Here is a 24,942-nt window from a genome sequence, read left to right as displayed (position 1 = left end):
TGGTATAAATAAAAATACCCAGTTGATACCGACAGCTAGCGTGTTCAACTTTCGATAAATGTAGATTCAAATGTAGGTGGCGGGGCAACTTTTTGCTGTGTTTATTTAAATTAAGGCCCAGCCTCCCCACCTGTCCCCTTGGGTCTGGCTCCCCTTGTGTTTCTCTTCTCTCTTAAAGCCCGCCCACAGCACTGCTTCCGTGTCTACCGAACCCGTGTTAAGTATAAAATATTCCTCTATTGCATCCTGGATCTATTGCCTAAACACCTCGTCCTCTAGTGCTCGATGGGGGAACCTCCATTGCCTCTCAAACCCCTCGGGTCGTGGGACATGCAGGGTCAACAAAACAGGGGAGTGGTTTGGGGCGAGTGAGAAGTTTGTGAAACCACTTGGAAATGTCAGGAGTGACCAACCAGTAATGAAGTCTAGTCCAGGTATCGTGAGGACTCGCGTAGTGAGTATAAGTGGTATGCCCCGGGTCCCGTGAGCGGCCCATGTCCAGGAGTGAAAGAAAACTGCTCACATAATGATCGGAAAGCTTTACGGGCTCTCGGTTTAGCGTCAGGGGCAGTCGAGGTACTGTCAGTGGAGGGGTGCAGGACAATATTGAAGTCTACCCCGCAGTATGAGAGGGATGGGACCCAACTGTAGCAATTTGGATAATAATGCATAATAAAAATCAGGGTACTCTGTGTTGGGGCCATACACGCATACTAGCGCTACCTTTTGGTAAAGGAGCATGCCCACCACTATCACATATCTGCCATCCGGGTCAGTAATAACCGCATGACGTTTAAAAAGAAGCCGCTTGTGTATAAGTATGGCGGAACCTCATGCGTAGTTGCTGAAATTTGCTAAAAACCTATTCGAGGCAAACCCGGATTGGTCGCTAGTAGGGAGGTGTTTCCTGTAAAAAGGCTACATCCACCCCGCGTCTGAGAAAATAATGAACCACTTGGCGTATTTTGCGTGTGTTTAATCCACGGACATTCCCTGTCGCTAATGTGATGCTTGAAGGAACAGTATTGTAACCTAACTGTGCCATTCCAAAAAGTACCAGTGATTTATTTATTTTATTTATTTATTTTAAGAGTTTTATATAGCGCTGGCTAGACCCGAAGGTATCGGAGCGCTTTACATGAGGATACACATTGTTATAAAGTTACATCAGTTACAAGTTACATCTGTTGCTAGAAACATTTAAATAGCATGGAAGACTGTGCAGTGCACAACCAAGTATAGTGCCCCCTTGTCGCGAAATGAGAGAGAACTAAATCAACAGTGCAATGCGATGTTAACAATATTCCCCCCCCCCCCCCCCCCCCCCCCCCCCTCCCAGCCTGCCCGCCCATCCGGAGAGGTAATACCAACTGCATAACATGCAACTGTACCAAAGAGAGCCAGAAACCAGCAAACAGTGTAACTATTAAGGTACTGCGATATCACCATTACAATCTCGAGGTGTTCACCAAAGTGGGGGGGAGGGTGTTTGCCCTCCATGGCCTAGTAACTCAATTGAACAATATATTCCGTATAATGAACGTGCGGCGTAGTGGAAGGAGGTCCACCAGTAACTGTCAGCCATGCCCAGAGTTCGAAAACCGATCCACACTAACCGCTGAGTCGCTGTGTGGAGCTAAGGTGGTGTCCGTTTCTGAGCAGCGCTTGTTGTTCTGTTTAGAAGTACGGCAAAATTCTTGAACTTCTGTAGGATTGTCAAAGAAGCGTGCCCTGCCATGCACCCCCACCCTTAGTCTGGCCAGGTAAATCATGCCATATTTCAGCCCTAAGTTCTTCAGCGTCGCCTTCACCCCAAGGTATTTCCTCCGAGCATCCTGAACCATGGCGGTAAAATCTGGGTTCAGCGACAGTCTGGAACCCTGCCAAGTGAGTTTGCCCTGTTCGCGCGCCAGACGAAGCGCTGTGTCTCTGTCCCGAAAGTTCCTTATGCGTGCTATGATGAGTCTGGGTGGACAAACTGGGTTGGGGCGAGGCCCAAAAGATCTGTGGGCGCGCTCCACCACCAAGCCGGACGTGAAAGCATCCTTCCCAAACAGGCGAGTGAGGATGGTTTCTACTAACGTATCCATGGGTTTTGCTGCTGTAGACTCCGGAACGCCCATCAGACAGATGTTATTTCGACGACTGCGTGCCTCCAAATCCTCCATCTTCGACGGACGTCCCTCAGGATCTTTTCCATGCGGTCAAGCTACTTCACCGCTTGCGCCGTTCCATCCTCCAGGTCAGAAGTGCGAGACTCCACCACATCAAGTCGCCTATCATGCACTTGGATCTTGGCTCCCAGTTCCGCAATGTTTCTGTCAAGTGAGTCAAAGCGTACATCCAGCACCTTAAACCCAGCCCTCATTTCCAGCAATAGTGGGTGTAGCTGTCGTGTATCATCCACCGAGGTGGATTGAGGCTGCCCGCCCTCTGCCATGTCTTGTGGCCTGTCCTTAACAGAGTCCGCCAGCTTTTCGAAAGGGGGTACTCGTTGCTTTTGGTCTCTGCGGCCGATGCCGCAACCAACCAATGTAGAACACTGTCGGCGCATCACTAGTATCCAATAGGCACAGAAACGGACGGCCGAGCCCGGTGTGAGTCAAGCAGGCATCACAGAGTAAAGGGCCAGTTTTGTTGTTGCCCCCTGCACAGTGGCTCCGTAACCAGCTGCAACAGTTACTCGAGTGGGATTCCAGTCTCCAAACTATTAGTTAACACTGGTTTCTTGTTTCAAGTTGATGGAATTGGCTTTTATCCCTTTGAAAATCATGGTCTTTTTAACATGCAGCATTCCATCACGTTCGTGTATATTCAATGTATGGTAAATGTTTTACCCGTTTTCTGTCTATTTTTAATGTATTTAACTAATGGTTGGAGGCCATTTTTATTGTTTTGTATATAGCCATATGACTTAGTATTTTTAATGTTGTCTATATGCATTCCTCTTTTATGGCAAATGGCCTAAATAAAGAGTATTGACTGACTGAATAATTTTCAGTTCTTAATTTGATAAGTCTTTCTTGGATGCTTGTTAACCCTGCTGCAAGCATGTGCCACTGAGCCCACAAAAAGAACGCCACTGTGCTGTGTAGCTACAGAATATCCCTGCCTATTTGCTGGATATCAAAACCTGTACTAAAAGGACTTTTTTATCAATCTGAAAGCACATTTTCATACCTGTGTGTACAAATGAAAGTCAAAGTAATTTTTCCAATTTTCAAGCCTATTATCTTTCCTAACTCGGTCCTACAGATAAATAATTGTAAAACCGGCTAGATAAGCACCATAGTCTTTCAGGGATAGGATAATACACTGTCAATTTGTCAACCAGACAATGCTTTACCAGTATATATTGCAGTACTGGGTGAAAGGCAGTTAATTTTGTATCTTTGTACATGGAGTTGTGTGAGAAATGTGGTTGTTGGTTGATTAGGGTGTTAACCTTGGTCAAGCAACGGCCACAATCCCGGTCAGCAACGGCCACAATCCCGGTCAGCAACGGCCACAATCCCGGTCAGCAATGGCCACAATCCCGGTCAGCAATGGCCACAATCCCGGTCAGCAACTGCCACAATCCCTGTCAGGGTGAGCTACAAAAGTCACTAAATTAATCTGTGCCAACCCTCTGGTAGCTTGGCACAAAAGCAGTCTGGCTTAATTTTGAGGCATTGTGGAAAGTATTTATGCAGCACACAAACAGTAATAAAGTCCAAAAACAACATAGCCCCCACACCACCACCAATTTAGAAAAATAATACATTTTAATACATTTGACACTAAAATGGCAAAAATCCAATCAGTAGGGACCGAAGTTATGTATTTTCACATTATAAAGTAGAAACCAGTGTCTTTAACCGCATCATTGCTACAGCACATTCCCGTGCTGTGCTGCAATTTTAAAAATCCCTTATGTGACAAGGTCAACTCGTCAAACGTGCAGGTAACTCCCATGACGAGTTGACCGTGTCACAAGCATCGAAGGGGTTAAAAAAAAAAAAAATCAGAACACCAACATCTAGTCTCGCTATACCGGGTCAAAGTCATAAAATATGGCAGATCGCGATGTAGCGCAAGTCGGCCATGAAGAATGGATTGGACTAGTTATGTGCTTCGCTTCAGATTTGAAAATAATTCCATCAAAATGCCTCCGAGAAGGTAGAATTTCTGCGAGGCAAGGTTGCAGGTGGAGGAGACGTCGCCTGGGAGCCACTGGACCATGTTCTGGTGAAGATTTCTTAGTACTGGCTAAGTCAATGGGGCGAAGGTGTAGCCATCAAGAGAATCATGAGGCTGGATACCCCTTTGGCTAAGGGCCGGTGGATAGTATTTGTTGCTGCGGAGAGGAACGGAGCGAGAGCTGCTGCGAAGACTGGCCAGTCAGCGAAGCATCTTGGGAAGATTGACTAGCGGGTTAGTCCCGGTCTTCTCTCTGTTCTCAAAGCAGTTGATCAGCCAAACATTTCCTTAGTCACACGTTTTGGCTATTTGGGCACCTTTAGCACTACCACTAAGGGTCTAGGACTCCCTGCCACCCATTTGGACACAACCATATGAATATCAGTCTTGACCCTTTTTCTCATGGTGGCAGTCCAGCCTGAACTGCCAAGCCAGGTCATCCCTGAGCCAGAAAGAAGCATCCTGGGACCAGTTTCAATGAATTAAACCCAGATCCTTGTGACTGGGCGTAAATGTTTGCATTGTTCAGCATTCTGTACATCATTTGTTCCTTTTGCTTCTGTTGCCCTTATTAGAAAGGGTATTCCCAGACGTGGGTCCGTGCTCACTGCGCCACTGGATTCAAGCTAGCCTGGCTGATGAGGGGTGATACCCTGAAACCGGTCCCAGGATGCTTGTTTCTGGTCCAGGGAGGACCTAGCTTAGCAGTTTGGTTTGGACTATTCTCACAAGGAACTGATTTGCATATGGCTGGGTCCAAATTGGGGTGGTGCGGTGAGCAATAGAACGATGGATTAAACCCACAACTGTGTGACTGGGGGTGAATGTTTGCATTGTACAGCTTCCCTTCCATCATTTGTTCATTTTGCTTGTGGAGAAGAAAGTAGCAGGAGCCACCACCATGTCTTGCCAGCCGGCGATGCACCCTGGGCGGATAGATGAGAAGGTATGTCCTGGTCTTCCATCGGGTCTAAGAGCAGTTTTCAACCAAAAATATTTTGGTCCCAAGTTTTGACTTTTGGCTATCTTGGCACCTTTAGCACCACCACCAAGGGTCCTGGAATGTAAGGACACCACTTGGGAGTTTAGGACTCACCGTGCCTGGGTCTAGGTACTGTTCAAGATGGATGTAGCCTTTTATGCCCCTGAGACTCTGATCAGGACACCTGTCAATTATCCTTGGAGTCGTACTGGTAGTCCTGTGTTCAAACATTGGAACAAGACTCACACAGTAGGGCAGGCTTCTGAGGTTTCAAGGCAGGCTCCAGGCTGCAAAGCAGTCCTTCTACATGCAGACAAACTGTCTTTTGGAGTACACAGCAGCAGGCTGTGTCCTGAGATTCCTTCCGCAGGTCCAGAAAGTGAACTGAAGAGTGGGCCGGAGGGTCCTATTTGTATACCTGGTGCTTTCTTTGAAGTAGGAAAAGTTTCTAGAGAATTCCCTTTGAAGTACTTGACGTTTTCTGATTCTCCTGGCTGTCTGCATGAACAATGAGGGGGTGACAAGTACTTTGCATGAAGGCAGAGCACAGTCCATTCAATTCCAAAGGGGGTTTTGCCCAGCTCCACTCCCCCCTTAGTCCTGCCTTTTGATAGCTCATTCTGGCAACCTACTTCCTCTATTGTGTGGCTGTCTGGGATGAATAAAAAAGTCTTGCTGACAACTATACCTAGTTATGTGATCCAGGAGCAGGCTGCAGGCACTATATACTTAGGGCAGGAAAATGCTAACTTTCTGAAAGTGCCATTGTCAAAATCTTTACTTAAAATGCAACTTTACCATTAAAGAGACTTTTTAATTATAGTTTCTCAGACACCAAACATGAAATGTTCACCTGTCCCCAATCAAAAGTTAGTAGTTATGGGGGGGCGTGGCTAGCAGCCGAAGATGGCGGCAGCCTAGAAGGAGAGCTCCGTGTTGCAGGCGGCTCCCAGTACAATCCGTACACTTATCCGGCACTTTAATTACCCAAGCGGGTAGGCAGCGAAGCCCAGGACCAGGCGGCGGCGATTCGGAGTAGCTGGACCTCAATCCGAGGTCAGGAACACCAGTTACAGTCGGCGCCCAGAGCGGGCCTGAGGGCGACCGCCGGACCGGGAGGCACAGTGAGCGGCGCGCCGACCGGAAACGGCTCGAGTCAGGCAGCCATCAGCCGGAAGCCGCGGAGCGCGGAGGACGCCAGGGCACTCGGAAGCCGAGCCCTCCAGTATCCGGTACCGGACCGAGGGGAGCAGATCGGACTGTCAGGAGGCTCGGCGGAGGTGAGGGGGACGCTCAACGGAAGCGGGCTCCAGCGCCCGGAGCGACGACGGGGGAAGCTGACGCCGCTACTGCAGCAGCAGCGGCCGGAGAGCAGAGTTTGGCGGCGGCGGCACCGTGTGAGTACGGCGACCCCCCCCCCCCCCCCCCCCCCCCCCCCCCTGGATGAGCAGAGAGCCGGGCAAAGCGCACCAGACCCGAAGGGGCCCCCGCCCGAGAACCGACAGGGCACCCGTCCTCGCAGCAAAAGACTACTCTGGGTGAAACCCGGGCCCCCCCCCCCCTCAGGGGCCCGAACACGAAAACTCCGGTGCCAGGGTCGCTGTAGGCGGTGGCGGAGAGGGACAGGGGGAGTCCTGCAAAACGGCGACATTCGACAGCGTGCCCCAGTGGGGAGTCAGTGACCTGGCCGGCCACCACACACCGAAGGCCCGTGCACATCTACAAACTTACTGGGACGCCTCAAGGAGGCCACAGTCCCCCCCGTAGCCGCAGCAGGAGCACAGGATAGACCCCCGGCAGCTGGAAGAGGGCGGCAGATTGGCCCAGGCGAACCCAGGATGGCTGGCAAAGGGCATAAAGGCGGAACATCACAATCACGCCTGGACCGCTTTGCCTACGAAAAACCCGGCTCCCCCTCCCCCTCGCAGGAAGCCAGAACACAGGCGAGCAAGACGACCGAAATGACCGGGGGCAAGAAAGCAACCATCGACGACGTCATGCGGGCCCTCACGCAGGTGCAGGCCACAGTTGGGTCGATTTCGGCCGAGATCACACTTATCAGGGCGGACTTCCATAAAATGACAGAGAAAGTGAACAATATGGAAGTTGTGACCAAATCCCTGGTCGAGGACGTCTCGGAACTCCAGAATAGTATGGAACGCATCTCGAAGGAGAACAGAGAACTACGAGACAAGCTCGATGACCAAGAAGGGCGCTCGAGACGGAACAACATCCGTATTATTGGTGTGCCGGAATCGGAAGACACGAGGGCAATGGACCTATATGTCGAGAAGTTGATCACGGACACTCTGAAGCCCAAAGGACTCTCAGCCTTCTTCACAGTGGAAAGGGCGCACCGGGTACCGGGGGGACGCCACAAGACGGGAGCTAACCCCAGACCGATCATAGCGAGACTCTTCAACTTCAGGGATCGGGATGCCATCCTACAGGCGGCAAGGAACTCGCCCCCTATCAAGATCCAGAACGCGACGCTGGCATTCTTCCCTGACTACACGGCCGAGGTGGCGCGGAGGAGGCGAACCTTCTTTGAGGTCAAAAAAGAACTCAGGGCTAGGGAAATCCCATACTCGATGCTCTTCCCGGCCAAGCTTCGGGTCGTGGCGGACAACAAGACTTGGTTTTTTGAATCACCGGAGGTGGCGCAGGATTGGCTGGAGGGTTGGAGAGCGGCGGGCCCTCGTCGCTCAAATAGACAGAACAAGCACCGAACAGCTGACCCCCGACAGGGCTCACAAACCAACGACGGAGATCTGGAGGTGCACTCCCCGTTACCCAACCATCAGGAGGACGAGGCAAACGGAGATCTGTGAGACACAGCCATGGCCCGACTGAAAGAAACGTGATTTGAACAGGAAACGCTGCATTGGACACTGGGCGGAGCGGCCTCCGCAGCTGAAGATGGGGGCCGCCGATCACGGAGAAACCTTCACTCCAGCGAGCAAGTACTATGTTAAGGGGTGGGATCAGGCACTCTGCTGAGTTGGGGGGGCGGGCAGTTCTGAGTCCGTTGAGCAGGGGGGCAGGGAGGGGGGGAGTTGGGGGTAGAAGGGGGTTTTGGTTTGTAGTTTCAACACAGGGTCAGGTTAGCTACGAAGGGGTACCCGAATACAAGATGGTATGGTCACAATGCATCACACAGGGGCGCTGCACAGACCTCCTGGCCATCCCCGAGAGTACAGTCACAGGCCGTAATCCAACACAGGATGGGGGAGGACACTAACGTAGGGCAAACACCCCCGCTACTCCTCATGTCCTGGAACGTGAGAGGCCTGGGCGACAAGATTAAACGTGGGCTGGTACTGCAGAGTATAAAGAGGCTGCACCCCGCCCTGGTCCTATTACAAGAAACGCATCTCACCGGCACAGCTACGAAGGCCCTAGACAGGAGAGGATACACCATGATAGCGCACTCTGGGTTCACAAAGGGATCCCGGGGCTCCGGGATATTGATTCATCGCTCATCCAGGTTCATAGCCCAATCAACGGCGACAGACACACAGGGGCGCTTTGCAGCGGTACACGGCCAGTGGGAGGGGAAGCCACTGAACGTGGTCTCGGTCTACATCCCACCAGCACTACACAACATAGCATTCCCGGAACTGGGGAAATTCCTGTTAGACCTTCCTGAAGGGGAGCTTGTCGTGGGGGGAGATTTCAATGCAGTGGCACAAGACTCCCTAGACCGCCACCCAGCGCGCATGCGTACACCAGGGCCCTCCAAACTGCATGATTTCATGGAAGCACAGGGTCTAGTAGATGTGTGGAGGCGACTCCACCCAGATGATAGGCAGTACACTTACTACTCGACAGTCCATGACAGCCTGTCGCGGATAGATTATTTCCTGACATTGGGGGGGGGGCTCCTCGCTTTCGCTGACTCCCAAATTAGGCCGAGAGGGATCTCTGACCACTCCCCACTTACACTGACTCTGCTCAGTCAGAGACAATCCCGCAGGCGACTGTACCCGATTTACCCGGGTTACCTTAAAGAATCGGGCATCACCAGGGCCTTGAAGAGGGGCACTCGGTCCTACCTTGCAGAGAACGTGGGGTCCGTGGAGTCGCCCACGATTCTGTGGGAGGCTTATAAGACTGTCCTCCGAGGACAGGCGATCTCGGTAATCGCACAGCACAGACGCACACAACGTCAAGAGCTAACAGACCTAGAGGAACAACTTGAAAAGGCCGCACGAGACCACGAGGGGAACCCGACTGGAGACACCCAGCACACACTCCGACTAGCCCAGCAGAGCCACACCGAATTTCTGCGCCGCCGAGTGCGAGACAATATGTCCGCCACAGCGAGCAGGATATACGACATAGGCGACAAGGCGGGGAAGCTCCTGGCATGGTTAGAGAGGGCGCGGGGTGGCCAGCGAGCGATACTGCAACTGAGAGACCCTCAGGGTGAGATACACACCAGTCCGGCGCAAATAGTGGAGCTTCTAGCTGACCATTTCCATTCCGTGTACTCACCTGAATATGAGGTCACACGGGAAATGGTGGAAAACTCCCTGGCGGGAGTGCCGACCCGCACTCTCTCCCCGGACCAACGGGACGAGCTCGACTCCGATCTGACGGAGGAGGAACTACAGGCAGCCATAGCGGCAATACACCCCGGGAAAGCACTGGGCCCCAATGGTGTGCCAATAGAATGGTACAAACTCGTGTCCGAGACACTGTCCGCACCATTGCTCGATATGTTTCAGGAGTGCCGGGAACGGGGAAGGCTCCCCCCTGATCAGCGCACTGCCACGATAGTCGCAATACCTAAGCCCGGAAAACCCCCGGAGGAGTGCGACTCATATCGCCCGATCTCCCTCCTTAATGCCGAGAGTAAAATCCTGGCGAAACTGTTGGCCACCAGACTACTACCCCATCTGGCGCACCTTATACACCCGGACCAATCGGGCTTTATGCCACACCGCAGCACGGCGCTGAACCTGCGACGGCTGCACGGGGTATTGGCCCGAGCCCCGCAGCTGGAGGAAGCGGCAGCGGTACTGTCGCTTGATGCCAAAATGGCATTTGATATGGTGGAGTGGCGATATCTCTTTGCTGTCCTGGAACACATGGGTATCGGCCCAACGTTCATATCATGGGTCAGACTGCTCTACATCGAACCTATGGCTAGGGTAACTGCGAACGGATACATATCGAGAGAGTTCCCGTTGGCAAGGGGTACGAGACAGGGGTGCCCACTCTCGCCACTACTGTTTGCCTTGGTGTTAGAACCCTTGGCCACGATCCTCAGGACTACCCAGTTGCTGAAAGGTATACCCTGGGAAGGTGGAGGCGAGGATAGGGTTTCCCTATACGCTGACGACATGCTCGTCTACCTCACGGACCCCACGACCGGTATCCCGGTCTTGCTGGCACTATGTGAAAGCCACGGCACGGCCTCGGGTTATAGACTCAATTGGTCCAAATCAGTGCTATATATGATAAAAGGCGACCTCCCAATACTACCCACAGATTGCCAACTACTCGTGGAACACGACACCTTTAAATACCTAGGGATACGGATTACAAGGGAGCACTCGGCCTTCCTCGACCGGAATCTTAAGCCCCAACTGGACAAATTGAAGACTGATGTGCGCCTTTGGAAAAATCTCCCCCTAACACTGTTAGGTAGAGCGGCACTCTTTAAGATGCTGGCTCTCCCCCGCTTCCTATATGTTCTAGAAAACACGCCGGCAGTGGTCCCCGTGTCATTCTTCCGTCAAGTCTCGGCCCAACTGTCCACTCTCCTGTGGGGAGACAAACCGGCCCGGGTCGCACAGTTGAAATTGACCAGGGACTGGTACAGCGGTGGGATAGCCCTCCCCAATCTTGAACTGTACTACTGGGCGGCCCATCTCAAGGTGATTAACCAGTGGATCCACGCACCGCAAGACGACCCAGCGTACAGGGCGGATAGACACCAACTGGGCTTGTCCACTCTGCTAGCCCCGCTCTATAATAAAGGGATGGTGAGGAAGCTAGAAGGGCCTACCAAACACACTGTTGCCCTATGGCACAAGGCTCAGAGACGGCTGGGGTGGGAGGGAGTGATCACCAAGCTCACGCCACTATGGGACGCCAAGGCCCTCGGTAACCTGCGCAGCTCCAAGGGGTTCGACCAGTGGGACACCATTGGGATCTCCACGGTGGGTGATCTATGGACCGGGGAGGGGGTACTCTCCTTCACGACACTAAAAGAACAATACAGCCTTGCAGAGACCGAAATATATAGGTACATACAAATCAGGCACGCACTCCTGTCGGTATTGGACACTGGCGCGGCGCCTCCGGAGTCGGCTCCGTTGGAGGACCGACTGCTTACAGATTACATGGAGGCCGGGGCGACATCCCTCACTTATCGGAAACTCATGAATAACCTGCCGGACCCCCTGGGGAAACTAAAGGGGTATTGGGAGGACGAGGTAGGGGACCTAGATGAGGCAGACTGGAACGCAGCGCTGGCTTCGCCCAGGGAGGCGGGTATTTCCACTCGATTCAGACTGATCCAGTTCAAAGTGCTACACAGGGTCTACTACACCCGCACGACGCTGTACAAAATACATAGAGCAGAACACCCACACTGCCTGAGAAGATGCGGGGAGGAGGGCACACTATACCACACTATTTGGACGTGTCCACATATTCAGGATTACTGGCGGCGCGTCACGCGCACGATAGGTCAGACTCTACAGAACCCATTTACACCAGATCCCAGGATCTGTCTCCTGAATGTCTGGGGCCCAACAGACCTTTCGTTGCAGGCAAAGAGGTGGGTGGTCATAGGGGTTATGCTAGCGAAACGTGACATCGCAAAGAACTGGGGGGCACAGGAAGCACCGACAATGGCGCAATGGTGCAGAAACATGGATGTGCTTATGCTAACTGAGCGGGCTGTGTATCAGCAGAGACATAATCCTCGGAAATGGAACGGGATATGGTCGCCCTGGAACAAATTTAGGGGAGACCTCTGTGAGCCCCTGCCTGAGGAAGAAGAGGGGGACAGCTCAGAGGATGACGAAGGCCCGGATTGAGGAGAGGGAGGGGGGAAGGGACTGTGGGATACTAGGGGGCACAGGACCATGAGCACTTGCCCGCAGATGATCATACTGGATTGTATACATGAACCGCGACCTGATGGATGCATTTAGACATTCTAATGTTGATGTAAAACGTTACTAGTTATTGACTAAACCCTGAAAGTAGCACTTTAAGTTGGGGGGGTAAAATATTAAAAAGTTGCTCTATTGATTAAGGCAGCGGAATGTTGACGCTGCAATACTGATCTAATGTACGTTACTGTATACCATGAGACAGCAACAACAAAAATAAAACTTTAAAAAAAAAAAAAAAGTTAGTAGTTATTAAATGCAATAAGGAAACCCAATGCTATGCTATAGGAAAGGGAGACCTCACAGTAGTGAAAAGCAAATGTAGGTGCTAACTACCAGGACATATAAAACTGAAAAGTACACTTCCAACCTTTTAATTACAATGCACCCTGCCTTATGGGCTACTTATGCCCTACCGTGAGAATGACTTGCATGTAATAAAAGGGGAAGTTAAGGCATGGCAAGAGGTTTATGTTGCCAAGTGAATTGGCAGTTTAAAACTGCATTCAGGCTGCAGTGGCAGACCTGTTTTAAGGAGCTTCTTAAGTGGTTTGCACAATAAGTGCTGCACACCTACTAGTAGCATTTATTTTAAAGGCCCTGTGTACAGGGGACTGATGAGTAACTTAAATATACAATTCAGGTGTAAGCCAATTTTGCTGTGTTTGAAGGAGAGATCACAAGCAGTTTAACACTGGTTAGCAGTGGTAAAGTGCATAGAGTACTAAAACTCACAAAATTCAGAACCAATCTGGTGGATCTAGGCAAAAGGATTGGGGGAAGATCACCCTGTGGCTGACAAGTTTAACATGTTGTATTATAAACTTAGGCTCTTTGCCCATTTATTTGGGTTTGCATTATATAACTATGAAGTACTAGATTTGTATAATACTATGAATTACTGGGTTTGCAGGTCACACTTCCTTATCCACCATAGGATCCTTAAGATATTATTTAAAACTAAATAAAATACAGTCCGATACTGAATGTGGGAACCACAAAATGATGATAAAGTATGAGCATTGGCCAAAGTAATTGTGTAGTGAGCGGTGTTACTGAAATTGATGGGGATTCATATTATAGGATTGCAAATATTTTTTTCTCTTATTTGTTATATTCTGACCTCACATTGGGTAAGGGAATAAAAAGATGCATTTGTATAGGCTCTGTGTAGTTTGATCAGAGATTGATTATTGCTTACCTGTTAACTTACTTTGTGACCATAGTTTATCTCACACTCCAGCCATCCAAAGTAAGTCATAAATTGTAGATCAGTGTTGACTGAGTTACCTCCGTCCTCTTCACATGGTATGTCTGGAGGAAGGCCAAAAATTGAATGGGTACGGTGTTCCAAATTTGCACCAAAATGGTATCTCTCCAGTGAGTTATGCTACTTACACCTGTACACCAAACTTGCATTCCCACCCCAACTCTGTTATTAAATCTTGGTGTTTGGAACTGTGCTGTGCTGCACATAAGGGACTGTATGTTTTCTTTCCTAAAAGATTGTGGCCTTTGATAATTTACAAGTATCTTGACTGTCCAAATAATGAATTTGTTAAATGAAATGTGTTGCCGACTCTCCCTCTTTAAGCCTAATATTGTGTTTAATTGAAGTCTTTCTTGCAGTGTCATGAGCTTGAACTCCCACAAGTCTGAGAAGAAAAAGAAAAAACATTACAAAGACTCTCTAGCCCTAGCTGCGATGATTCGGAAGTTTGAAATGGAGAAAGATGCCCTGAAGAAGGAACCTATCCAGGACCCACCAGTATTGACCCTTGTTAACAATACGCCCAAAACCCCTTCTACCAGGAACGATTTCTGCGACTTGAGTCTTGGGTCTGACCCAGTGCTATCTATTTTTGGTAGTACCAGTGAAAGGGAGCTACTGCAAGAAGCAGAGAATGCCCTGGAGATGTTGGGAGACCTTGATTTCGACAAACTCCTTGATGCTGCCTCTAATGACAGCCCGCTTTCTGATGCTGGTGCAGAGAATGGCATCTTGGGCCATGACAACCTGTGCCATAATGTGTCCCCTAAACAAATTCCTGACCTTCCAGAGGGACTTCCCCCACAGCTTGAGAAGCGGATTGAGGATCTCAGAGTGGTAAGTGACAACCTGAGGTTTTAAGAATACAAAATGTTAAAAGCAAGCCGCCTTCAAGGGCTTTCATAGTTCCATGGTTTTCATAGTGACACATTTTATATTTCCATACAGTTGCCACATTCGCCTTTTAATGATCATGATTTTGGGAAGGAAACGGAGGAGGAGGTTGGAGCTAAAGGATGGGTGAATCTTTATGTAATTTAAAGTGTTTTTTACAGCGGACAATATGAGATTCTGGAGTTTTGCAGCATGAATGTCTTCTTTCTTGACATGCTCTGCTTTTTTCTGCTATTGAGCAGTTGAGTATAGAAGTTCCTTTAACCCCTTTGACGCTGATGACGAGCTCAGCTCGTCATGAAGTACACCTCTCGTACGCTCATGACGAGCTGAGCTCGTCATGAACCGCGGGATTCGCGAATCTTTAGCGCACAGCGGGAAAATGCGCCGCACCGATGGTGTTAACTTAGTTGTTTAAATTCTCTTCCAGAGAATCTTTATTTAGCCATAACCCCTGAATTGTTTCATTCACTTGTGGGATCCTTGGGGACTTTCTTATAAGAGATATTTCACTTTTGAAAAGGCAATATTTCATACAAAAAAGCCAAACCTTTTACATCCCACTGCAAGTTGTATTGGCCAATTTTCATTACTTTAAAGAAAAAAGTAGCTATTCAATGAATGACTGGTTAAGTCACAATCTTTTTACAAATAACACTCCGAGCAGAAGAGTAATGTAGCCAAATAAGCTGTTTCCAGCAAAACTAGCACTTATGGAACAGCATTCCTCCAGTATCTCATTGTTCCTTCTTAGGGGAGCTCTACTGAAAATCTTAATCACTGAATAGTCCTGTCTATGTGCAGAGACCCCAGAGCTGGTCTTGCAAAGTCACAGGCTATATTGCCAATTATACTGAATTTCCTAAGAATTTTGAATAAAAAAGGCTTAAGTCTTCAAATTTCACTACAAAAACGTGGTGACATTGTATAATCATCCTTCACAATATCTTTTTACTTGTTTTTAAAGTAAGAGAATGGGAAATGTATAGCAATGTAGCTGTATCATTAACAACTATCCGAATGGGGCACTGCACTTTTAATGGCACTTTAACCTCCAGTGTTCCATCGTGCCAGGCAGGTGTCAGTTTAGTCAGTTCTTTTTAGGTCTCACCTACGCTATCCTGTCACGCGTTTCCCTTTCAGTCCTCTCTTTTTTCTGCAGTGTTGATAACATTGTGGCCAGGCTTTACCCAAATCATCAGGTTTCTGCATTTCTGTAACGTGGTGGTGATGCACATACTTTCGCATGTTAATGTTAATGTTAAGGCTATTTGTAGAGCGCAACTGTTACCAAAAAGGTGTCCTGGCGCTAAGAGAAGTTTCTGAAGCGGAATCAGAAGAAAAGAGAAATATAGGGCTTTTTGAATCAGTTTGTGAAAAGCCAAGTTTTAAGTGTCTTTCTGAATGCGAGAAGATTGGTCATATTTCTCAAGGAGAGGGGAAGTGTATTCCAGGCCATAGCTGCATTAACTGTGAAGCTTCTGCCTCCCCAGTTGGCCTTCTTCACCCTACGTATTGTTACCATCTTGGCATCTGAGGAGCGTAGCGTTCTGGTAGGGATGTACCATTGGATGAGTTGTTTAAGGAATGCTGGACCCATTCCATGGAGGGCTTTGAAAACCAAGCACAAGGCCTTAAATTGGGTGCGTTTCCTTACCGGAAGCCAGTGTAAGGCTTTAATTTGGGCGGAGATGGATTCAGCTCTAGGTGTACGAGTGCCTAATCTGGCTGCTGCGTTCTGTAAAACTTGTAATTTATTCAAAGATCCCGCATGTATCTTTAAGTACAAGCTGTTGCAGTAATCTAGTCGGGCATGATTAAGGCAGTAACAATAGTTTTTTGTGCTGCTTTAGGGAGAGATGGCAATATTTTTTTACAGGATTTAAGAATATAGGTGGTAGCCGAAACCACTTTTTTGATCTGGTCCCTACAGTTCAGTTTCTCATCGATCCAAAAACCGAGGTTTTTCACTTTTTTTACTGGTGTGGGGAGCTGGCATAGGTCTAATGGCCAGCAGTCTGATGTCCAAAGGTTGGGATTATTTCCAAACAAAACCACCTCTGTCTTGTTGGAGTTCAACTTTAAGCAGTTTTGGGCCATCCAATCCCCCACGGCACTCCTACAATTCTGTAGCCTCAGGGGGGCAGTCTGAGAACCGCCCGGAAGAAGGTTCACGACTATCTGAGTGTCGTCGGTGTAGGAGAGTAGGGTCTGCTATCCTATGGTCACCCCAAATTTTTGCTTTTTGCTTCACTGGCTTATGACTTAATGTGGCTGCGGGCCTGCTAATCAGACCCACAGCCTGCTGTTCTCTCTCTAAATTACTGCCAATGCACCCTAGGTGCATTACGAATTGGATCCTGGTTCACCTTATTGGCCCCTGTAACAGTGTACCCTAGGTACCCAGGGCATAGGTGTTTCCAAGGCCTACCAGGGGCTGCAGCATGTATTGTGCCACCCCTGGCCTGGCCTCCATATTTGACACAACTGGCTGATCACTCAGCTGGGGTAAGTTGGTGTAATCACATCTTACTTAGATATAGTATCCCTATATCTAACCCTAAACTGGACACATATGTTCCTATCAGCCACCCCTATGGAAGGCCTCATCAATCCTGGAGGCAGAGTGCTTGGAAATATGTGAGATGGTGCTCTAGCATGAGCTGAGCCTGTCTGCAGCTGTCGGGAACCACGCCCTAAGCTGTTCCGGGATATTGCCATACCATATACTCTTAAGTGCATTATAATCCTCGCGGTTATATGCTATCTTTGGTTTGGCTTTATCAAAACATGTCGAGTAAGGTGTCATACGAATTGGAATACTATCCCCTCGACAGTTCTGTCGACGGGGATAGCATTCCACCCTTCTAGAGGGACACGACATGTGTGTAGCCTTAACCCCGGTTAAAGTTAACCAGAGCCTCAGCATCACAAAATGGATGCTGCCACCACAGACACGAGTCTGACCCCCTGCTGCTGGGAGTCCTTCCAGCGAGGGAGGCTTGGACAAAGGGTTTCCTGCCTTGGGAGGTGCGAGCACCACCCCAGACAGGGTTTTGTGTATTGGGTAGGACAGGGCTGAATAGAATCAGACATGCCCGGGGCACACAAGGTGTCCCCGTGCATAAGCCAGTCCAAACCGGTCCTGGGACTTTCCAGACCCAGGCCTGACGAGGAGCTGGACAAAGGAAAGGGGGTGTAACCGCCCCCCTTCCTGGTTCCTCCCAGAGGAGGGACCTAGTAGGTGATCCACCCCTCAGATTGGGAATAAGAGTGGGAGCAGTGCCTTGGCACAGGAGATCATCCTGAATCAACTTTACACGAAGAAGAAGACTGGACTTCGACATTCTGCTGCACAGAAGACTGAAGAGAATCTCCCTTGTGGCCTAGGAGTGGCCACCCTGTGAACACAGGTACCAACCAGCGAATCGACGTCTGCTTTGCCGCCGCCTCCCGCCGGAGCCTGAGCCCAGAGCCTGACAAGACCCAGACTCCCAGACTTCTCACAGCCCGATCCACAGTCCCGGCAAAGAAGGGACCCGTGGAGACACCGAGAGACGTGGGACCGGACTTCTTGGAAGACACCCGAAGAGCTGACAGCGCAGCACCAGAGGCATCCTCGACGTTGTGCTTTGGGGACTGAGAACCCCCACCACCGAGCAGCCCTTGCACCGAAGATCAGCCCCCCAGCATCTCCACGATCTGCGTGGGGCCCTTTTGCATTGTGCCACTCGAGGCGCCATCCCGGCCACTAGCCACGTGGTCAGCGGCCATCTTGGCGACTACAACTACGAACTACACTGCGGGTCTGGTTGCTCCAGACTTGCCCTAGCTCCTGTGAAAAGGAGCACCCGCTCTGACCTTGCTGGTCCGAGTAACATGCCTTTCTTGATTCCTGCGTGGCTTGCATTAGCCAAGGCCTGTTTGCTTCAATCAAGTTGCCGACACCGCCAACAGCGAGAAGCCTGCGTGGGACAGTTCGTGACCGACTCCTGGACGTCCTCGACCCCCGGTGTCCACGTGGCTGCAGAGAGAAGCTACACCTCAACGCCTGTTTGCACCCAACATCGCCTGGTTCCAATCTGGTTCCACGTAGTCACTGGCTAGTGACTTTGAGCATTGTCCCCTCTGCTTTCAGGTCTTCACATCTTCAGGTCCACCCTTGGATCCACCGGAACTCTTCATCTCGAGCCGCCTGCAGCATCTTCAGCTCCAAGCACCATCGACCAGCGTGACGAAACCCGACACTACTTCGACCCTATGCACCCGCTTCCTGTGGGTGAGGTAACTCAGCTCCGCCGGTGTTCCTACACTGGTACACACCTCTACGGCCTGTGTCTCAAGTTTCAGCTTTCTAGGTCACTCGGAAGGTTCCGAACTAACTAACTTTGTACTTTTTATGCACCATAGACTTTGCATTGGTGAGTGCGTGCACTTTAAACACTGCACCCGAGTCCCGCTGGCCTTTCCCGACTTAGTCACTGCTAGTCTCGAATAGCTCCAGCGATTCCCAAGGCCCTAGGCCTGTTTCCTTTCCGATTGGTATCTCTTATACCACTTTCTTAGTATATGGTTTAGGTGGCCCCTAGGGCTCATCCATATTGTGCAACTTTTGTGTATTTTAAACTGTCTTGTGTTTAACGCTTGTGCTTCTGTGCTCATAAAGAGTCCAGGGGATACTTTTAGTTAATAAATCAATATATATTTTCAATATATATCTGTGTGGTGTCCTTTCATTTGGTATTCAAGGGGGTTGTGTATGGTAATACAGCTGGCTTCACATGCCTTTCAGAGTTTAGCCTAAGACTGCTTTGTCCACGTTACCACTAGGATAACTGGTCTATAAGGTTGACTTACAACCAATCATCATAAGGGTTGCTTGGCATGGTACAGAGTGATCACTAGAATTAGTGAGCATTATATACAAGGCCAACTTCTCACAGTCGGCATAGGATTTTAATGTGAATCCAAATGATTCTATAAGTGGGGCCAGCGTGGAGACGTAAATATTAAAAAGGGTCGGGCTCAAAGATGAACCCTGGGGAACACCACAAGGTAGAGAAAATGGCTCTGCGTTGAATTCTCCAAGAGCTACGGTTTGTACTCTATCCGTTAAAAACGATTTAACCCCTTGGACGCTCATGACGAGCTCAGCTCGTCATGGTGTACACCTCCATACACTCATGACGAGCTGAGCTCGTCATGAACAATGAGAAACAAGAGCATCCAGCACAGGAGGAAAATAACACTAGCATCGATGGTGTTAAGGAGTTTCCATGCCGAGTCCCTCACTCCCATCTCCTGTAGACGGCCCATCAATACCGTATGATGGACCGTGTCAAATGCCGCTGAGGGATCCAGCATTATCAATGCTGCATTGCCACCTTGGTCTGAAATCATTCTAATCTCTTCTGTGGATTTTATCAGTGCAGCTTCAGTACTGTGACCTCCTTTAAACCCAAACTGGGTTGGGTCCAAGGCCTGAGTGTCTTGTAGAAAGGTGTTCAATTGGGCATTAATGTTCCTTTCTATGACTTTTGCAGGGAATGGGAATGGGATCCTGGAAATAGGTCTAAACTTGTTGGGATCGGTGACATCCAGATTATTTTTTTTGAGGAGTGGTAGAATTGAGGCCTGCTTCCAGTCTTTAGGGAAGTACCCTACCGAATACATAGTATTGAAGATCGGGGTCAGTATTTTAGAGACAGGCTCTGCAGCTGAAATAACTACAGAAGTGGGGCATGTATCTATTGGAGAGCCCAATTTAACCTTATGTAGTAAGTTGCGGGTGTCTAGTTCTGTTAATGGGGTAAAACTGATTAAAAACGGGTTAGTTTTGTTATTTTCTAAAGGAGCTGGTGCCAAATCATATGCAGTTTCGTTACATGATTTAGTTCCGTTACATGATTTAGTGAAGGTGACAAATGGTGTTTACTTTCTCAAAAAAATAATTGGCAATTTTATTACATAACTCTTGGTTAGCTGTAGGGGGTGGTGTGCGTGGAGCAGATAGTTTCTTTACTATTTTAAAAATCTCTTTAGAGGAGTTTCTGGCCTGAATAATTCTGTTAGCGAAATATTCTTGTTTTGCTTTGAGGAGCAGCTGTTTGTATACTACAAGGCTTATTTTGTGGTCCTGTTTATCTTTGTCGCTGTAGCCCTTCCTCCATTTTCTTTTAGATGTTTACAGATTAACCTCTGATCTCTGGGTTCGGAAGAGTACCATGGGGCAGAGAGGTTTTGTACCGGCAGGGTCTCCCAATGCTAGACTGCTGACCGGAGTACAACCAAGATGGCGGCGGTCCCGCGTCTAGACTGCGGGGGGGAAAAGCTATGAGATTGGAGCTGGTGTATCTCATGTTGTACATTCCGCTGCCTCTAATGTGTCTGAGGTTTGTGGGCTGTGATGCATGGTAGCGCGATATCAGGCATTGCGCCTCCTCTGCCCTCCTAAATATGCCATGTTCATTTTCCATGTTAGAATTCGACACTTCAAAAACAAACGTGTAGCAAGAATTTTCTATTAATGCTATAATGGCTGTGCTTCTATGCATTCATAGTAAATGTTTTGAGGAAAATATTTGTATTTTATTTTTTTGCAGTGGTTCCGCTAAGTCGGTAGTCACTGGTTCCTTGTTTGTGGTTTTTTTTTTTGCCCAGGGGCGTTTCTTCTATTGGTGTAACAGGTGCAATGGCAACGGAACTCTGATAATTTGTGATATTTAATATAACTGTAGCCGTATTGAGGGGCTGGTGCATTTATTTACTTGCCCTGGGGTCCGTGCCACTGAATAGGCTGCTGTTTTTGCCACGTTATTTCATTGGTCGTGTTTAGCATTAGAGGTTGCACTCCTGAGTGACCTGAGCAAGAATTTAACATTGATTGTGCCAGGACATGAAAAGGAAATGCTGCTCAGGGCGCCAATTGTGTAAGACGTCTAGACGAAAAAATATTGCAAATGCTTCGTGCACCCTGAATCTGGGATGTGTGCCCGTCCGATCCGACAGCAGCTCTGTCCGTTGCTAGTGTTACAGGGTCCTATGTTAAGGGATTGAATGCACAAAACCAATATGACTAATTCACTTTTTTGTTAGTTACTGTTGTAAAAGGCTATCCTTAGGGAAGGTTTCACTTGATTTAAAACCAACTTTACTTTTCGTTCGGCTAGCATAGTATTTTCACTGCTAAATTAATCTCTTAAAAAAAAAAAAAATTGATTAGGTTTTACCAAAACAGGTAGGTACAGCACGAATTGCCCAAGCATGGGGGTTTGCAGGGCAATGAATGACATTTCAGTACATTGCAATTAAAAGAATTGATTGGTGTACAAGAATAAAGTCTGTAAGCAGTAAAATTATACTTCATCTGATAAACTGGTGGAGATAGGGATGCGGCAAGTAGTAAAATTGCCCACTCAACAGGGGCTGATTTTCTGAACAGTGGAAAGAGGGTAAAGATTTGGAGGCGGTGGCAGACTAACCAGCGAGTTGGGGCGGTATCAGGGTGTCTATAGGTGGGTACCGGTCGCGGAGAAGATTATGCTGCAAGGTGACTGATTGTTAAATCTGTTCTGCAAGTGTGACTGGGGGTTTGGAGTGCAATTAAAGTGAAGGAGGGGACAATAGGTACTGTTGAGTGGTAGGGTAGAAGTCACATCTGGGAGATCTGTGTGTAATCCTGTACTCTCCAAGTGGGAGACAAGGACCTGTGTTTTTCTATCTGTGCTTTCAGGACCTGTAAACTACATGTCCTGTCATTGACATGGTGCACCCTGCCTTAGTACTCAGTAAGCCTGCCAGAGTGGTGACTTACACCGATGTTCAGGGGAAGTAGTAGCTTTGCAATTGCTTTCAATGGTAAAGTTGGGCTAGCAGTGCACAACTGTTCTACCAGTCTGCAGCAGCATATTGAGGGGGCTCATTTTACTTGAGGGGGGGGGGACACATTAAGATTGGCACAACCAGTGCTGCAAGTGATATAGCGCAGGTTCAACTGCTCATGATTTTACCATACTCATCTGGGCCCTTAAACACATACACTCTTTGAACAGGTAAACCTACTCTTTAAACCAGTAGTATTTACTTTGGGACCTATACCATTTGACTTACCAATCCTTATCACCTGGTACCTAGAGTCCCAAGGGATCAAGGGAGTTAGAATACTAGGCAGTATATAATCATTTGCACTCTTTAAAATAACCCCAGACTTCGGAAAGATTTTAACGCTTTATCTAAATATTTTCTTTAAATGTCAAAGTCCATACTACATTAATTAGAGCTTGATTGATTAGAAAGAATAAAATTAAAGCGAAATGATGTGAAAGGATCATGAAACGTTCCCTAAGCATTGAATTATAGGAAGGGTAAGAAGAGGGAAACGGCACAATGTCATACCCTTTCAACTTTTATATTTACCTAGAATGCTGTGAAGACCAACCCTGGCCACAGGCTGGGATAAAGGATAGGACTCTCGATAATGCAGGTGCCAACAGGATAGAACGGGTGCAGACCAGAATCAGGAAAAGAACGGACCAAATCTGATCAGGACAGAACCACCGCAGGGCAGAAGGGGCACCCACAGCTAAAGTGCAACTCCTGCGTCACACCCCTCTCTGCAGCTGACAGTCGGACCTCGATTAGGTTAGCGAATCATCTCCCTCAGGAACCCCGATTGGGCTATCTAACTCCTTCCCAGAACCCCAATTGGGTTATCGAATCATCTGACAGAGTGCTGCGCCAGCACCTCTTGCTCTCGATCGCCTATTGAGTCCGTTGGGTCAGTGACAGGTCCGCTATTCAGACAAGTCGGACAATTTTAACTAGCTAAGCCTACCTTAGTTATACAATTTTCCAGGGCAGTGTACCACCCCCCAAATGTTGCTAATGTGTGAATTCCCTCAATTTGATTGGTCAAAAGACGAGGAGAGGTAATCACACCATACCAGTTATGAGGTCATGCTCTTCAATATTCAGATTTATGTTCCCGCCCAAGAATTTATTTTCACATGCACTTTTATTCCACCCGGCAGTGAATGTATCAATAAGAACTATAATGTAATATAACAACTCGGTTTAGCTTCCTCTCCAAGGGTCAAGAGGTAAGGTTCCCAAGAACATCTTTTAGCAAGTCAGGAGTTGGCCGGGTTTCAATGTCAGTGCTTCAGGAATTTGAGCTTCTCTGCACAGGCGCAGTTCCTCCAAAGATGGAGTTCAGAAGTACATGTCCGGCCCAAAATACAATACATGCAAAGTAGAAAAACAGTTTTAGAACAAGAAATAAATGAATGCACTGTATACCACTTATCTCTACTCTATTCCCATTATTTTATTTTAACTAAAGCTTTAGAGATTATGCAGAACGAATAACTTAGTAAAAGCAATAGTGCAAGCGTTAGCACGTTAACACACAGAGTAGCCATCTTAGTTCTAGTGCGCAGAAGCAAAGTTTTCCCTCCAAGCAGTAAGTACGTCATTTCACGTGAGTGTAACAGACGCATGCGCAGAAAAGTTCCCACGTTGCGGCGGCCATTTTAGGTTAATTGAGTTAGTTAATAAAAGCACATATGCAAGCTTCCCCAGCTTACTAGAAATGTTGTGTTTTGCATTGTTAATAAGACAAAACATGTTTATTAGTGTATTACAGTTTATTTTGAGTGGGTTGAGTCCAAGCAAGTCTCTTTACGTGCAGATCCTTGCTCCATCACAAGTCCTGTGTACCCCTCTTATATGTCCTGGGTAGCAGGGTACCATATTGGGTACAGTCAATTTGACATGCACTTTAGGGTCCGGGCACTGGCAGTGAGGTCTGAATAGCAGGCCAAACCAACGCAGTCCACATAACTCCCTCGCAAACACCGGTTTCTTCCATTATAAATTCCATGCTTAAAAAGTAGAACCACATATAGAAACTGCTTCACCAACATCATTTCCTTCTTTTCTGCTCTTGCAACGCAGATCCGAAGCAGTTAGGGGGTCGTTTTTCAGCCCATCTCTACGTTTTGTCAAGGGAAAAGTGTGCTTTTTTGCAATGTCTTTAGGATATAAACCCTGTGGATCTTGTGACGGACAGATGTCGATCACAGATCCTCATACCATATGTTTGTGGTGCCTTGTCTCCGAGTAGTGCGGTTCCTGTTAGCATCTTCGGCCGAATGTGTTGAGTGTGTGTTGTATAAAACTTCTGGTGTCGTTGGTCCTCGCCGAAATCCAAAGACCGGTCAAGGAGCCATTCAGGTGAGGAGCTGTTGAGGTAGGTTCCGAAGCCCAAACTGTCAGTATGTAAGTCTGTCTTCCAACCTTTGGTTGTGGAGCATTCACAGAAGTCCACCCTGCGCCTCCCTAAATATCCTGGAACCAGGGCGCCTCTAGCCCAAATGCGAGAATATTGCTTTTCCCCGCATACGATTTTTGAGCTTCACCCGCTCTCTGGTGTGAATTCTGCCCCCAAGAAGGTAGAAGGTGCCCTGACTGCATCCTCGCCAGTG

The 24,942-nt window shown here is 48.4% G+C and overlaps 1 protein-coding gene across 4 annotated transcripts in view; it reads left to right on the top strand.

Annotated features, from left to right (window-relative positions):
- The window catches only part of UBN2 (ubinuclein 2), a 624,092-nt gene that overhangs the window by 180,157 nt on the left and 418,993 nt on the right, over positions 1 to 24,942 (top strand). For all 4 annotated transcript variants that reach the window (XM_086958832.1, XM_086958824.1, XM_086958830.1 and 1 more), the window contains one exon: positions 13,924 to 14,401. In XM_086958832.1, the coding sequence (XP_086814958.1) occupies positions 13,924 to 14,401 (478 nt within the window). The remainder of the gene's footprint in view (positions 1 to 13,923; positions 14,402 to 24,942) is intronic.

Source organism: Lissotriton vulgaris, chromosome 1_1 (assembly GCF_964263255.1).
Source record: "Lissotriton vulgaris chromosome 1_1, aLisVul1.2, whole genome shotgun sequence".
NCBI classification, from domain to species: domain Eukaryota; kingdom Metazoa; phylum Chordata; class Amphibia; order Caudata; family Salamandridae; genus Lissotriton; species Lissotriton vulgaris.
This window is presented reverse-complemented; position numbering and strand designations above follow the sequence as displayed.